The sequence below is a fragment of the Podarcis melisellensis genome (assembly GCF_964234715.1).
Source record: "Podarcis melisellensis genome assembly, chromosome: 2".
Lineage (NCBI taxonomy): Eukaryota > Metazoa > Chordata > Lepidosauria > Squamata > Lacertidae > Podarcis > Podarcis melisellensis.
Window position 1 is genome coordinate 31,565,222 of NC_138529.1, and position 16,309 is coordinate 31,581,530.

Genomic DNA, 16,309 nt, shown 5'->3' on the forward strand with positions numbered 1-16,309 from the left:
GCCCCTAATCTGATTGCTGCATGCAGCTTTTTCAAAAATAGTTAACAATACAAAAAATCTGCAGTCAAAACCTTTTTGGGAGGACACTTTCTATTCTTAGCTATTCTTTGGGAGGAAGGGTAGAATACAAGTTCAATAATAAAGATAGACTTTTACGAAATTTAGACTGGTACAATCTATTGATTAGTAATGTGAATTCATTTATTTGAATGGCTTGAAGAAAATATATATATCCTATCTGGTTGCCAATGAAGAGCAGTGACATGGGTCTACATGACTGAAATGGTAAGATCTGGGTCATTTGGCTATAGGCAATGGGGTTTTACCACTTGGGCAAGTCCTGTCTAACAAATTAGACGCTTGAAGCTGACAAAAAGCTTGTCCCTATTTGAGGTTGGCCTAGAGCTTCTTCCAATTCCATGTTAAATAATTCACTTGCTCATTAGCCTCTGACATTTGCTTCACTAACATCATTAACAAAGGGCCCTCAATACCTTCCCCTTCAGTCCTCTGATCCAATTCACTGGCACATGTGGTGGTAGATGGGAGAGTGATATAACCCAAAAATATAAGCCAGGAATAGCATATACAATAATTATTCCAGTCTGATTTCCTGAAGAAATCATAATTCCAGAGAAGAGTAGTCTCCAGGGAGTTTGATGTGGTCAGTGGAAGAAGTTGATGCAGCGATAACAGAGAAGCCAAGCAAATTTTTACTTTCCTAATTTTCTAGCTATAGTAAGGCAACTACCACAGCAAAGTACAACAAAGTCTACATTGCTGTTCTAAAAAGCCTTGGCACACCCTGATGACATTTGGTGCTTGGGCAAAAGATGAAAAGAAGAATGGGTAGTAGTTGGGAGGATAATGCTAAATGGCTGGCTTTTGAAAACAATTTTTGCCTGATTAAAGAGTACAGGACACATCATCAACATAAATGACCTTTATTTTCTCTAATTAAGTGCCTGTGTCTGTTTATCTATGTAGCTGAGCACGTAACGTATTTTTTCTCCAATCAAGCTTTGAACTTTTTCTCAGAGATGCTTCTTCATCAAAATAGAGAGTGCACATAAACACAAAATCCTGCATCTTCACCAGGTCTGTATGTAGGGCATTAGGTCTATTTAGAAATACTCAGTCTCCCCCTATTATGGTAGGTGAGGATTGTTGAGGAATGTATTCTGTTAAAAAGGACTTAAACTAATTAGTTTTTTTGTGACACAGAATCAACCTGACTTCTCCTCTTGGAAAGTTTCCCAACAGTATACTAAAGATGAACTGATTTATTTAAGACAATAATTAAAACAGGATTAGAAGCAGTAATCTATTAATCTCCACAATTAATGGATCAATTCATTAGTGGTTTAGACATGATTTAACCATGCTTTCACAGATAACAAGAGGCATGGCAATAGGAAAGGACAGGGTAATGTTTCTTACTTGATCAAATGCTTATTACTTTAAGGCAGGGCAGGGTGGTGAATCTCAAACCTTTCAGATTTTGTTGGGCTTTAATTCACATCAGCCCTAGCAAGCATGGCCAATAGTCAGCGATAATGGGAGTTTTACCTCTCCCCCTTTTTTTCTTTACTCTGCAGCCTTCCGGTAACTTCCAGAGGGCTACAGGTTCTCCATCCCCAGTTTAAATTCAGAGGTATCACAAAGCTTCATGATCAACTGATCTCTTAACACCAAAAGAATTTGGTCCAGCATAAGGTATCATCTTTTATCTATTTTGTATCTCTTGAGATTTAAAGCGTGGAGTCTTAACTGAAGCTGCCCCCTGTTGAGATGATGCCCAGAATTAATAGCATTGCTGTAAAATAACTGCATTGCTTCTTTCAATCAGCCAATGCATTAAATACGTTTCCTCAACAGTAAATTATTATGCTATTTAGTGGAGATAAATGGCTCACTTAATTACCCCTAAAAGGTCAGTTGTGTTTATATGCTTCAAAATGAATATGATACAGGAGTGTGATGGGCTGGGTTTAAACCTGGGAAACTCCTGAAATAATTCCATGGAGGGTTTCTTCAGTTTGGCAGTCCATTTTTCTGCAATTCTAATTTCTCACTAATGTTTCAAGCAAAAATGAGAGAAATTCCTGTTCAGATATGTGCCTTTATAAGACTTGCTGCTTCAGAAAAATAAAGTGTTTTCGATGAGGAAATGTGCCAAAGCACGTTATGACATTGCATAAAATATCACATGGCAAGCAACTATGTTAGCACAAATGTCCAGAGCCAAACTACTATGTATGTGGAAAAGTATGAATAAAAGAGAGGTTAATTAATTAACTACTTGGTGGTTTTTAGAGTGAAGCTGGATTAAGATCCTCAGATTGAACTTTGTTATATCTTTTCATGATTTAGTTTGAGTTCCTAAAATTATAAATTAAGAACAGGGGGGAGATACTTTTATCCTCCAGCCCTGCAGCACCAAACCCCATGTTTTCTTTGAAATAAAGCACCCCTGCCAAATAATATACCAGCACCTTTGTCAGTACACTAAGCACTAAGTTTAGCCGCAGAGAAGCATCACCCACCAGGGCTCCAATAGAAATTACCTGTTTTTGCACTCCCAGTTTGCCTTTCTGGATGAAAAAGGCATCGTATGAGTGAATGCAGAGTTTAAATCTTTTTTTCCTAGAAGCACAAGTACTTTGAGATGGCCTACAGGGTATTAGAGATATACAAATGTAGGGGAAGCAGTATCTGGCTATAACACAAGAGGCTTTTCATCTAAATAAAACCTGCTGCTTCCAATGCTGAATGGAAATGGAGAAAAAATGGGAAAGGATAGGCACGTGGCAGGAATAGGCTATGGAAAGGGAAGCACAATTTATGAAGTGCTTGATTTCATGGAAATAAATGGAGCCTTGTAGACCTTTAGTATGTCAACATTTGACATAGCTTTTGTGTCATCATTCTGGGTTGTTGTTTTTTTAATATAAAGAAAACATTGTTAGCATACAGAACATTGTTAGGATTTAGGTCCATCAGCACATCATAACTTTACGAAAGAGTAGGAGTATTAAAACTTTTTTTGACCTTTCCTACATACCCTAGACTGGGAGATTTTGCTCAGAGATTATTGCCCAAGTTATCTGCAGTTTTGTTTTTTGTTTTAAAGACACCAGCATTTATTGCAGCTGCCTCGATTTTAGCATTGACTTTTCCAGAACAGAGTTGTCTCACACATGAGCATCCACAAAACATGCTTGATTTTAGGTCTCTTCTGTCTTTGAGGGGTTTCTTTAATCTCTCTCTCTCTCTCTTTTAACAAGAACTGGGTGTGGTATGCAAAGCAGTTAACAGCCTGTTTGTAAACCCTGTGCAAGGTCAAGAATACGCTGAAAACAATATGGGTCACGTTATCTTAGAATTCACTTTAATCCAATGGGCAGTCTCTCAGTGACTTGAATGGTCTCTGGGCCTAAGCTAGTACAGCCCTGCCATTGGTAGTAAGTAGATAAAACAATTTTATATTAAGAAAGTAGATATAACAATTTGTATCTCTCCATGAACATGAAACCAATCTACATGCATAAGGGCAAGTGCATTAGCGTAGTAAATGCAAGCAAATCCCAGTGATCCTGACGGAAATCAAAACCTGGATCCATGGAGTCACAGGCAGCATATTGCTCAAGCATATCGAGGGTTTGGAGAGCACTGGCCAAGGCATGAAACTGAACTTCCATATGCAAATATTATTTTAAATGGCATCTATCTTTTAGGGAGAAACCAGAAACTTGTGAAGAAAAATCTCACTAGGGAGGAAGGAAGGAATCCAGAACAGGTTCTCAATTATTAAGGGGACTCTGTTAATTCCCTCAAAGAAGGAAGAGACTTTAAATCAAGGCTAACTTGACAACAACAACAAGTCCAAAACCAAACAGCTACCATGATGAGAACAGTGGCAATGATGTGATTGTTCACCACAGAGGGAAAGAATGAGAGAAAAAGAGAGAGAGAGAGACAACTATCAGACGAAGTTTGGGGTGTTCATGCCAAGGTCTTACATACCACTGACGAGTCGACAGGCAGCTGAATACAGCTTAACTGCCTACTCGCTGCTTCCCGTTTGGTGATTTCCTGAAGTAAAAATGAGGAAGGAGGGTGAGGAAAGGGGCAGGGAAGGAAGGGAAGGCGGGTTTACAGGTTTACTAATTTCAACATCAAAATTGAGAGAGTGGATCAAAGAGGGAACGATACTGGTATAAAAAGGATGGAAACAAAAAGGGAAAAGTGAGAGAAAAGGGAAGGCACCCATTGGGGTCAATTTCGTATCAAGGAGAAGCAGTGGAACAGGTCAGACTACACCTGAGTCGTCTGATGCCTTCATATTTGCTGTGTACAAAGGATAGTTCAAGCTGTTGAACATCCTTCATGGGGGGGGGGGATCAACCTTACCTTCAAATTAAGAGTTCCAAAGAATTCTTCTTTCATTTATTGCTTGTTTGTATATAGCACAGTATTAACAGTAATGCATTTTTATATCTGTTTCATAAAATCAAGTGTGTTTCTGAAGCAGAAGCCCCCACCTCCACTCCCCAATGCCACATAGTAAACCACCTTTAAGGTTCTGATATAGAAAGGGGTATGTGTCTGCTGTTCAAGGGGGAGAAAATATGTTGGACATAATCAGTCTGACTTTGTTGTACAAAAAGGCAAGGTTTTCATGCAAGTTTCAATTTGTTAGCTAAGGATTTAATTTTCTCTTGCCTGCCATATTTGGTGACAGTACGGTTAATTTCCAGGGTAATGATGTCAGTAAATTAGAACCAATTGAAAGGATGACTGGTCAAAAATTTTGACCTAAGCAGAATAGTAAAATATACATATATCAGCTGCTCAATTTAAACTATTATCAAACTCACTTGCAGAAAGGAAAGGATAAGCCAGAAAATGTTGAAATGTGGGTTGTTTTTTTAAAGAACAATTTTGTGATAGAAGTGTGTTTTAAGTATAAGGCATGGCCAACCCATTCCAAAAGCGCTACCAAGAGATGATTGTAAAATAGCTCATAATTTCCTTCCTCCTTTCTCAGGCTCTGTTCCCACACATAGTTTAGGCACGCTATGACTACTATTATGAATCTTAATTATTTACACACAGCTACCATTCCCTTGCTCATAGGTTGTTTTGTGGTAGGGTACAAGTTCGAAGAATAACTGACACAAAAGAGGGATATGAGATGAGCCAGCCACTAAGGATTGCCTGAGACAAGCGCAGAAACTGTAGGTAACATGAAAAGATTACCAATGGAATAATATGCTTCATAGATAATATTATCATGAAGTCCCTCAGGAGAGAAGCTTTATCTCCGACAGAAAGCTCTCTCACCAGAAGCCAATGTCCCCCCCCCCCCCGATATATCCCCCAGGGTACAGACCTGACAGCTCAGTCAGTAATTTTTGCATTACCAGCTCTGTCAAACAGAGTCACACTCCTCTTATTGCACAACTTACAACTGCTTCAAATTCAGACACAAAATTCAGACTGAGCATAAATAAATAAATAAGCCACTTGATGCTGCAGGGAACGTGTTATGTGTGCATCTCGCATGAGGCACCAGCTAGGCTTATGTTTTAAAGTTTGTGTGTGTGTGTGTGTGTGTGTGTGTGTGTATGTGTGTTTTAGAGCAGCCCCATTCTTTTGTATGTTTGCCTGCTGCTTAGCAACGAAAAGGGTCCTGCACAGTCAGGCACTAAAATTAACAAAGTGTTTCCAGAGTTGAAGAAAGGCACTTGAGGATCACAAAGATAAAACCAACCGCAACATCGAGAGAAGTTTCCAGAGAGAAATCTCAAATAAGTGGGTGGGTTGTGGCACTTAAAGGAGCAAAAAGTATTTGAGCTTTTTTTTTTTTTTTTAAAAAAAAAGGTTCACGTGACAAGACAGCAGTAAACCTTGCTACTTTATTTGCTACTTTATTTGCAAAAAGGGTTACTTGTATGCAAAGCACGTTGTAAGGAAGGAAAAGAACGATTGAAACTTGAAAGCTGTTCGATTTGTTTTTAAATAGAACAAAAATTAAGAAAGAAGGAAACATCCTAAATCTGTGTAAGAATTCATAGAGTTTTGCTGACTCACTTCAGGGGACACCCTGACCACAAAGAAATAGCAAACCTGTTTGTGTTCTGTACATGTCCTTTCATGGGCGTAGCCAGTATTTTTGTGGGGGGGGGAGAGAACCTCATATTTGTTTTCATTTTGACTGATTTAGGGGGGCAACTGCCCCCGGGCTACACTCATGTGTCCTTTAGACATAAGGGTACCATCTGGGCTTTTTTTCCAGCTGCAATTCACCGGACCTCAGTTTTGGCACCTCTCAGGTGGGTGCCATTGCCATTAGAAGAGAACAAAGGAGGTGTTCATGGTGATTTCTGGCATCTCTTTTTCTAGAAAATAGTACTGGGCACCATATTAATTTCAGGCCATTCATACCAAACCAACAGCAAACGTTCATACCAAACCAAACCAGTAACTAGCAGCAAGAGACATTCTAGGCAGGTAGACTAGCTAGGACCCAACACACTCAAGAGTAAAGAATCCTGTAACCATTTGGGCAAGAGCCAGGAGGTGGTTGTGCATTTACTGCCTGAAGTGTGATATATCTCCCACTCCTTGAGAAAGTAAGGACTGGCGCAATGACCCCTTCCTAGGTTATCGAAGATGAAAAAAATACTATTACATGGAGACATGGGCATTATACCAAGCAGAAACGACATAAATGAAATAAAAGCACTTGGGAAAGATATGATTAAAAACAAATAAACAGCCACTCCAGCTGCATTGCCCTAAGAGGCCCCCATAAATCTTCTCCTTAAACTGCACTTGAAAGAAAGAAATAAAAAGCATAGCAGCGTTTCTAAATGGGTTTTTATAGTGTGAATGAATATGATGGCAAAAAAGGTGACAGACCTCAATGGTTGTTATTCTCCTGTCACACCTATATTATCAACAACACTTTAATTTAGAACCCATGCTACCACTAGACGCTGCTGAACAAAGCCCAAAATCAAAAGGCATGCTTGGGAAGTCATGCAGAATAATGTTGCCTTTAGACCTTCACAATGACAGTTTACTGCTCTGAGACTAGATTTTTGCCAACCAGCCCCAAGTGCAGGGAGAACTGCTTGGGGGCTAGTTTTAAGAGGACTCAGCTACGTTATAAAGCAGCCTGCCAGTAAAACATGGAGGCCAAACTCTGTTCAAAAATTTGCTTTCCAGCTGCCTTCAGATGGTGGCAGAGAGGAAGTTTAGTTAGCAAAAGATCCAGCTTCTAGCAAATCGGTCCATAGAGATGGGGGCGGGGGGGGGGGATTGGAACTGAAAAAATAAATGCCAAAGTGTTGCACTTAAGGAGGAAGAAAGACATTCACTAAGGAACAACAGCAAGAAAGGCAGCAACATCACTCCTCTTACAACTTTGCCCATGCTTTTATGGGGTTGCTTTTAATTTGGCTCCTAAATGCAACAAAGCCTGGTTCAAAGGCACTGGCATTGCATTCATTCCATCCAGTACTTATTGCATAAATTCTGCATCTATAATAAAGCTGGCTATTTTCGGTTTAGCCTTTGATAGAAGCTAAAGCGTTTGGTTTATATGGTACTGAAGTATTTGTTAAGGAAGGCAATGTTAGTGCTACATGTTCCCTTTTGTTCTGTTTGCCAGATCTACTCATAAGATAATGGGGGTTCTAAATCCTCCGTACTACCTAATAGCAAGCATGAAGATAAATAAGTTATTCAAGGTGTTACCTCTGTTTGAAAACCTTCCACCAAGATGGCAACCAACAAGTTAAAGAGAACGTAGTTTCCGAATGTCATGAGGGCAATGAAGTAGAGGGCAGCCCAGGAAGAGGTAGAAGCCATGCCATTGTACAGGACTTTATTCCAGTCTTCCTGAGTCAGTATCTAGATTGGGGGGGCGGGGAAGGGGAGGGCACGTTAAGGGAGATAGAAGCACAGATCATTTGCACTCTCTTAAAGTTAGTTTGTCCTGCTCAGTTGAAGTGAACAAGCATATTGTTATTTGAATAAATTATTTCAATTCTTTGCCATTTTAAAGCTTGTCATTCACATCAGCATTTCAGACAACAAAAACATAAATTCTGCAAAGACACTGGTTTCTAAAAACTGCATCTGGAAAACCAAAACTTAAGTAGGTTCTGTATTTTATGAGCAGGCATTCCCCACTCCTACCCCCAAAATGCTTATAGATCTCTCCAGGGCTTTTTCCCAGCCGGAACTCAGTGGGTGCCATTGCCATTTTAGCCTCTCAGGTGGGCACCATTGACATTATAAGAGAATGAGGGAGGCGTTCATGGTGAGTTCCGGCACCTCTTTTTCAAGAAAAAAAAATAGCACATGCTCTCTCTTAGCATTCAGTATGACATTTTGGAGAATCTCAAGCTGTTATCTCTTCAAGGGATGGGTGCTTGCTTATTCTTTCTGTAAATCAATTTGATTTTTTTTTTAAAACCTCTTTGATATTTGATTACCATCAACCAATATATAAATGCTGTGAAATAAATAACTGTTAGCCATAATGGTTGCATTACCTGGAAAACAGTAACGATGGCCCAGAGCAAGGAATCAAAGTTCTTCCTGTCGGGAAGAGTGTCTCCATCTCTCTCCGAAGCAAATTTACAGCCAAAGAGATGCATCCCAAGAATACTGAATGAAAGGGGGAAAAGAGTATATTAAGCAGAACAAGATTGTATTGGAAAAGAGACTCTTCCACTTAGCAAATAATGTTTGGAGTGAAGTTCCTTACTCCTGCACCCTGCCACTCATGGAGGGACAAAGAAAAAAAAGAAACGAAATGGGAATTCAGCTTTTAGGAAGCTACTTTCTCTGAGCTCTGACACCATGCCCTGTGGTGACTAGCAGTTGAAGGCTCATATATGATAAGGCTTCATTTGTTGGAACGAAAAAGTTTGAAGACCCTCACATTATGAAGACTGTTGGACTCTTGAGGGTTCACAAACTAAAAACCAAAGTGTTGCTCAGCCTGGGGAATTTCAGAGTTAAAGCCATCAGAAGTAGAAGCATACTACAGCACTCAGGTGGGGGAAAGAAATAACTACCATTTTCAAAAGATGCAGAGTTGTAGCACTGTACATTAAATCACTTTCCAACTTAGCAACTTGTACTGTTTTGCCACGGCACATAAATTAATATTGGCCGATTCCACCTCAAAGCACAGACACAACAGGCTTCAAAAGGGAATGAAGGGGCTCATTTAAGTACCCACCTGAAGATAAATATGAAAAGCATCAGCAACATGCAGAATGTGGCGACATTGTCCATTGTTTTCATGAGCACCACTAGCTGGCGCTGGAGAGCAGGCATGAAACGGACCAGTTTCAGGACTCTCATAAGGCGAAAGGTCCGTAGAACAGACAAGCCTCCACCCTGCTGTCCCACTATCTCCCAGACACTAAGAAGACAAAAGAACAATGTTAAATGGGTTCTTGTGAGGAAGAAGTACATCCATGCACAGAGTGCATATAGCAAAAGTGGGGAAGGCCTATAGTACAAACTAGCTAGTAGAGCTCAGTGGTGTGAAACAGGGATGCTCGCAGGATGCTGCATACTACATGAGACAAGAACTTCAGGTAATACAGACCTACAAGTATCTGCTGCAGAAATATGGAGGCCCAGGGGCAAATGGAGAAACATACATTTTCCTGGGTGTTTTTTTTTTAATGACTCAGTATTATCACCCACTGAAAATGTTGTTATAAACTGGGAAGGGGACCTCATATTTTCCTATTGCAAAGTTATCTGTGAAATTTAATTACATCACAAGAATTGTGCTGTTCTGAGCTTTCTCTCTGGAAAAATCAATTTCTTCTCTTTCTGTAGTATATTCTTCTGTATGTATACTGCTTCCAGATGCAAACAATCTCATTTTGTTTACTATAACGTTGATACACGTTTTGAGACTGGGTACATATGCAATTATGATCTGGGGAAAAAAGATTTCATAAATACACCAAATGCTCCTGTTTGGTGTGTTAACAGCTAATAAAGTTATATACCCAACACTTTTCATTTTCTTAAACTGTTAATGTTTAAGGTGGACAAAGTTACTGAGTACTGCATATATTTCAGCTTTCCCCCCCAAGACCTTAGGATTTCTGAAAAAATTAAATTTCTAGCCAGAACTTGCATTTGAATTAAAAAGAATTATGCCAGCATACACTCCTAACATATTTTGCATGTGCCTGAAAACTGAACAAGCAGCCAGATAGGTATAAGCCCACTTTGAGGATACTTTACTTAATGGATGAGTGGTAAATGTTGAACGATCTCTTCAACTGGAAAGTTCTGCAGATAGAAATATCTTTTTTTTGGTCATGCACTTTTTAAAGATAATCTGTGCTAAAGGAAACAGGTACATTCTTGGCTGCCATTCCCAGTGTGTGGCTGCCACAAGGAAGGAAAATAGCATTTAAGTAGCTGCTGTTCAGTGGTTCCCCTATGCAGGAAATCCCCCTGAAGAAGTTATCAAAATGGTGCTGTTGCACATAATCACGAGAGATGGGAGACAGTGCTGGTTTTTAGGAAGTTTTCACAGCAGTTCTGGAGCACATATTCTAAGAGAGAGAGCAAAAGAACCAAGACCTCCATAAACATTTCAGACGTTCCTTACTATTTTCCTGCAGCTTTATTTTAAATAGCCCAGTTGGGAGAAATCACTTTACCTGCTCACAGAAAATGACAACTCCAGGCCAGTTACCTGATCACTACGATGATCCCATCAAATATATTGTATGGATTTTTGATGTAGCCAAAAGGGCCGTACACGAGCAGTTTCAGAAGCATTTCTAGGGCAAAGAGACTAGTGAAGACAATATTGCTGATTTCCAGTGCATTGGTGAGTTCTTCAGGCTGGAGAAATGAAGAAAAAGGAGAAACAAAAAATATATATGTCAAGATGAACAAAATTTGTGCTGTGATAGGCCAGGAGGTTCCAAGAGATGCGAGTAAATGTCAACTCAGTAATTACTGTATTCGTACAAGTCAGCAAGACAATGCTGGTGAATCTCTGGCCTATAAGTTATTTGTTGGCTCCTACAGTGCTTTTTTGTAACTCCCGAAACTGACCCTAGCACACTATGAACAGCAGCTATGAGGGGGAATTTGGTATTTGATATCACCCCCGGCTCCCTATCTTCTGGTGACAAGACGAGCAATAAATTAGCAAGAGATTTTAAATTAGTCTTTATGGCATTATATGTTTCACAGGTAATTAGTACACATTAAATACTGCAAGATAGTTATTAAAAGACGTTGAGATGTGTATCATAATCTCACAAATAAAGTAGCACAGGGAGCTCAAGGGCACATTATCCTCGATCCTTATATACACTCACTAATTAAGGAACTTTGGAAAATTAACTGCAACATGAAATCAATATTTTAAATAATGAGGAGTGATCTTCAGAACCCTTTTTGTTTTTGAGCATGCAGTTTGAGACTTGGTCTCAAATTCTTAAGCATATACGGTATATACGCCGCTTCAGTTAAATTGGTTCCATGGAAATATGCACTATTAAAGTATCAAAACCGAGATACCTATACCATAATTTTGAAAACCCAGCAGACAAAAACAGAACAATCAGCAACATTTCAAAATGCCTAAAAGGTTTAAAAACAGGAACACACACATAGGAGACAAAAGGGTTCTACTTGGTATCTAAAAGAAAATAAAGTTGGCAACAGGCAAGCCGCTCTGAGGAGCAAATTTCATAGGTGAGGCACTATGGAAACAAACAGTAGAGGAATATAAGAACAGAAGAAGAGTCCAATTGGATCAGACCAAAGGCCTATCTGGTCCAGTATCCTGCTTCCCACAATGGTCAAACAGAAGCCCACCGTAAGGTCACGAGGGCCATGGCACTGCCTCACATTTGCTCCCCAGTCTAATCCTCCATGCATTTACTTAATCCTCTTTTAAAGCCTTACCATTAAAAAAAAAAAAAGCCACCTAAGGGCTGATGCAGACCATGCATTTAAAGCACATGACCACCTTCAAAGAATTCTGGGAACTGTAGTTAAGAGTGATGGGAAAATGTAGCCCTGTGAGGAGGAAACTACATGCATAATTGTATACGCTTCTATTTTGTTCCTGATCCCCTTAACTTGCCAGTTTTTCTAAATTAAAAAAACCCAAAAATAAATGTTGGAACCTTTCCTTGTAACAGTTGCTCCAGCTCTCTAAGCATCTATGCTGCCATTTTCGGCACTTTTCCTGGTTCTACAATATCCTTTTGAAATACAGCAACCAAAACAGTAAGTACACAAAGTATAGTCATGCCATAGATTTTTTAAATAAATACTTCATGATATTGGCTGTTTTATTTTTAATCCCTTTTTCTTATAATCCCTAACATGGATGTTGCTGCCTCCTCCCCCCTTTTTTTTACAGCTGCCACACATAGGTCAACTTTTTCATAATGTTATTCACCACGTCCCAAGATCTCTTTCCCGGTCAGTCAAACCAGCTCAGACCCAATCAGCTTATATTTTATGCCCAAATGTTCATCACTTTTCATTTAACTTAATGCGCCGGGCAGCACTGGACATGCTACGCCTCTGACAGAAACAACTGCCTTGGGCACTTGCTATGTCCCCCTACCCAGCCACTCACTATGCACATCCTCAGCTTTGTTCCCTAGTCTTTGGGAAAACTATAGTCATGAGCATGTTCTGATCCTCTCACCAATGTTACATGTGCAACTTTTACAATTAAGATGGCTCAAGAAAACACCACTGCCAAAAATCAATCTTTTTTTTTTTTTTTTGGTTTCATGATTTTCCTGCAAGAAATGCAAGCTATAATTTAGAAACAGACCCTTAACCAACTCTCTGTGCAATTCCCTGGGGTTTTTTTTGGTTTATGTTTTTATTAAAGGACTTTTCATGAGTTGCAAAAGTACATTCGGCGCCTCTGTTTTCAAATCGTACTCTTTTCTTCACTGAGAGTGGGGAGGAAGAAGCAAGGTGGGCCTAATTAATACGTTGGTTTACTTTTTCGCACGTGTCTTTAAAACATGTAAGATATTAAACACATTTTTCATCTAAAGCAAATAAACCTTGACACACACATATCCACTTAATGTATACTACATACACACACACACATACACTCATTCTCTCTCTCTCTCTTATGTGGTAGGAGAGCTGTCCTATAAAGCAGTTTCAAATTGCCTTATTAAAACATGTGCTTTGAATGGAAAAATATCTTATTTACAATCTCAATGGCACTGAGGGAGTTGGCATATAGTCATTTTCATCCTGGAGGCCATATTATTTGAGAAGCAAATACTGAAGGCTCTCACAGTAGAAATACTAATCTTCTCTTTAATCTAGTATCCCACACTAATTTTTCATGCAGTTTTCTTCTTGAAATGTCACCCAGTGCAGCACTTGCAGCTCTGTATTTCCTACCAGAAAATGATACATTAGAACTGTCTAAGCTTAATTCACAGTCTGTGAAAGAAAAAGACCCCTTCATTACTGTCAGTTGAAACAAACTAAGAATTTATGGTTAAATTGATTCTAATAATGATATGGCTTCCATATCCGACTGTAATTCTATTTTGCTCCAGTTGAAAAAAACAAAGTACTCAAACTGCCCCAGTAGTAAGTAGTTACTTACTACTTACTGTAGTAAGTAACTACAGTACCTTTAATAGCAGGGCATGTTTTGCAGAAATGTATTTTGTAGAAGGATAGAGTTATCTAACCAGAGCAGAAATGCTGTTAACAGAATATTTTTTTAAAAGACAGCCTTTTCTAACTAGTCATATTATGAAGACTTCCAGGAGTTCCCCTCTTTTTCCTTAGCAAAATGGCTTGTAAAATGTTGCTTTTTCTTTACTATTCAGTCTTCACTGCAATACATGTTCAGTACAATATATGCAGAGTAAAGATCACAACAGTAAACTGCTCCTTTAAGAGGCCACAAAGAGGGCGTATAACTAACAAGAAAATTAAAAACAAGTTTTTTCAAGCAGAAACAATGCAGCTTCAAAGACAGGATCAAAACAAAGCACAGTTTTGGTATGGCAAACCAGAAGGGCCAATATACTACAGACAGTATGCAGCTATGCCTGAAAATCAATTCTGCATCAGAATCACAGCTGGACTTCTACGATCATAGCAGGGAGGCAGCTGGTGCTCGCTAGACCTGATGAGGCTGCTAGGGTCACATCAGATGGTCAAACCCGCCAACATTTCCCCAATGAAAATAGGGACGTCCTAAGGAAAAGCTGGACATTCCGGGATAAAATCAGAAACCGGGATGGCTTCTGTAAATCTGGGACGGTCTCTGGGAAATAGGAACACTTGGAGGGTCTGTGAGGTCACAAGTACATGGCAAAGTTATGCCCCCCCCATCCTTCTCCCTTGCAAACATAAAGTAGATACTTAAGCAAGGCAATTTCACAAACAGCGCATAACTAAATGAACGTGTGTTTTACTTTGGTTCAGAAGGTGTCCCTGCTGTCACAGTTCCTTCTCTGGGATGGGAGAAATGTTGTGTGGCCTCCACACCTTCACTCTGAAGAAGAACCTTACATTGCGACTTAGGTTCTTTGCAGAGTTTGGCTCTGTGGACAGGCCCCAAAGAACACATGAAATTGTATACTGGTTTGCTGCTGTACTGTCCAATTTTGATTCAAGTCAAACATTGGTAAACTGTTAAACTATAAAATTTTAATTTGCCCATTCACAAATTTTGCCAGGGGTGGCAAAGTGACAGCAGCACAGGTGCTCTTCAGAGCCACCTTGTCCACCTACCTCACTCTGAGGAAGGATCCTGCCAAGTGCTCTGTTGATGCAGCAAAGGCACTCCTAAAGTGGCAGGGCATGTTGAATTTTCCAACTTTCCAACTCCAAAATGAGGGATGCTAAAAGGTTTTAAGATAACTTGAGAATCCAATATATGTTTGGGTTAATTAATACAATTTAATGTTGCTTGGTAAATAAGTACTTAAAAATATTGATGTTTTAACATTTTGTGGAATTTCTAATAATTTAAACTTGTCTGATTATTTTTGTGTGGGGGAAAATGTGTGCAAAATTACATCAAAATCATCAAAAATGATAGGACATCAGATCGGCTTGCCAGATTTGGAAGTGGCAGGAAGATAAGAAAAGAAGGCTTGCTGAATATAAGCAGAGAAGTAAGCAGGATGCTTGATTATAATCAAATGAAATAAATCTTCTGTGATGATGAAAATGAAGAGCAAATAGCTGATGCCCAAAATGCAAATGATGGAAGTTAACGAATGACTTTAGGAAAACAAAGTACGCCTTCTACTTCTAATAAAAAGCAGAATACAGCACATTAAAAATACATAATGTTGCTATGTAGAACCTCAAATACGGTATGTTCACCTGCATACCACAGCTGCCATCACCACTGCTGCCTTTATAGACCCTATCTGAAGAAATTTGCCAAAATTAAGCTTCACTCCCTAAAATAATATGCCTACTGACATGGCCAGGGTGTGTGGGTGTAGTTGAATTGCCCCTCCTGATGTGCCACCTCAGACAAATGGCTCACTTTTGGCTCATATAAGGGCTATATTTGGAGAGGAAACAAAACCACTAAACCCAAGGATGTCCTTCCAACTCTATGTTCTCCTTTCAGTCACTTGATACCTAGGATTCCTGTGGTGTTTCTCCTTACCCCAAAGCAGATAAAGTCTTCTCAAAAGTCTTGCTCCCTTATAATGATGTAGAGCCTCAAAAAATGGAAACTTTCCCTCAATCTGAAAGTAAAATTAAGGTCACTTCTAGCTGTCAGGGTATGCATTCAGAACATGGTGAAAGAAAAGTAACCTCATCCTCAAAATTAATCTATGGTAATTTGAACTTTACAAGCAGATGTCTAACCTCAATTACTCCATGCACAGCTTTGTCCATCTCAAATAAATGTTATATGACAGTGTTCAACAAACTTTGTCTCTGTGTAAATCAGCAAAAGACCTGGCCTTGCTACTGGAGCTTGTACTGATTTCATTAAAGCTGATTTATACTGCTCTAAGAAAGTGATTTTCTGCCCACATGTAACTTATTAGGTTTTCCAGAGATCACTATTTTACATCTTCCTGCCACTCACTAAACCTAAGATCAATGAATTAGCAGCAACATCGGTGTACAAATTTTTCAATAGGAGTTGCTGCGGCATAGCTCTCAGAGTGCTCCCTCCAAATGCAGAAATCACCTCAGGAAATTCAGCCTTCTGTCCTTGACGTGGGTTTGACCTAATGAACATGTG

The 16,309-nt window shown here is 39.3% G+C and overlaps 1 protein-coding gene across 13 annotated transcripts in view; it reads right to left on the bottom strand.

The window, feature by feature from the left end:
- CACNA1G (calcium voltage-gated channel subunit alpha1 G) overlaps window positions 1-16,309 on the bottom strand; it is a 319,266-nt gene that overhangs the window by 80,957 nt on the left and 222,000 nt on the right. For 11 of the 13 annotated variants that reach the window (XM_081899498.1, XM_081899492.1, XM_081899496.1 and 8 more), the window contains exons 10-14: window positions 10,757-10,908; window positions 9,266-9,451; window positions 8,571-8,685; window positions 7,768-7,923; window positions 4,027-4,095 (exon numbers count right to left, since the gene is read on the bottom strand). In XM_081899498.1, coding sequence (XP_081755624.1) covers window positions 4,027-4,095; window positions 7,768-7,923; window positions 8,571-8,685; window positions 9,266-9,451; window positions 10,757-10,908 — 678 coding nt within the window. The remainder of the gene's footprint in view (window positions 1-4,026; window positions 4,096-7,767; window positions 7,924-8,570; window positions 8,686-9,265; window positions 9,452-10,756; window positions 10,909-16,309) is intronic. The other 2 variants (XM_081899501.1, XM_081899499.1) reach the window with 1 other exon arrangement.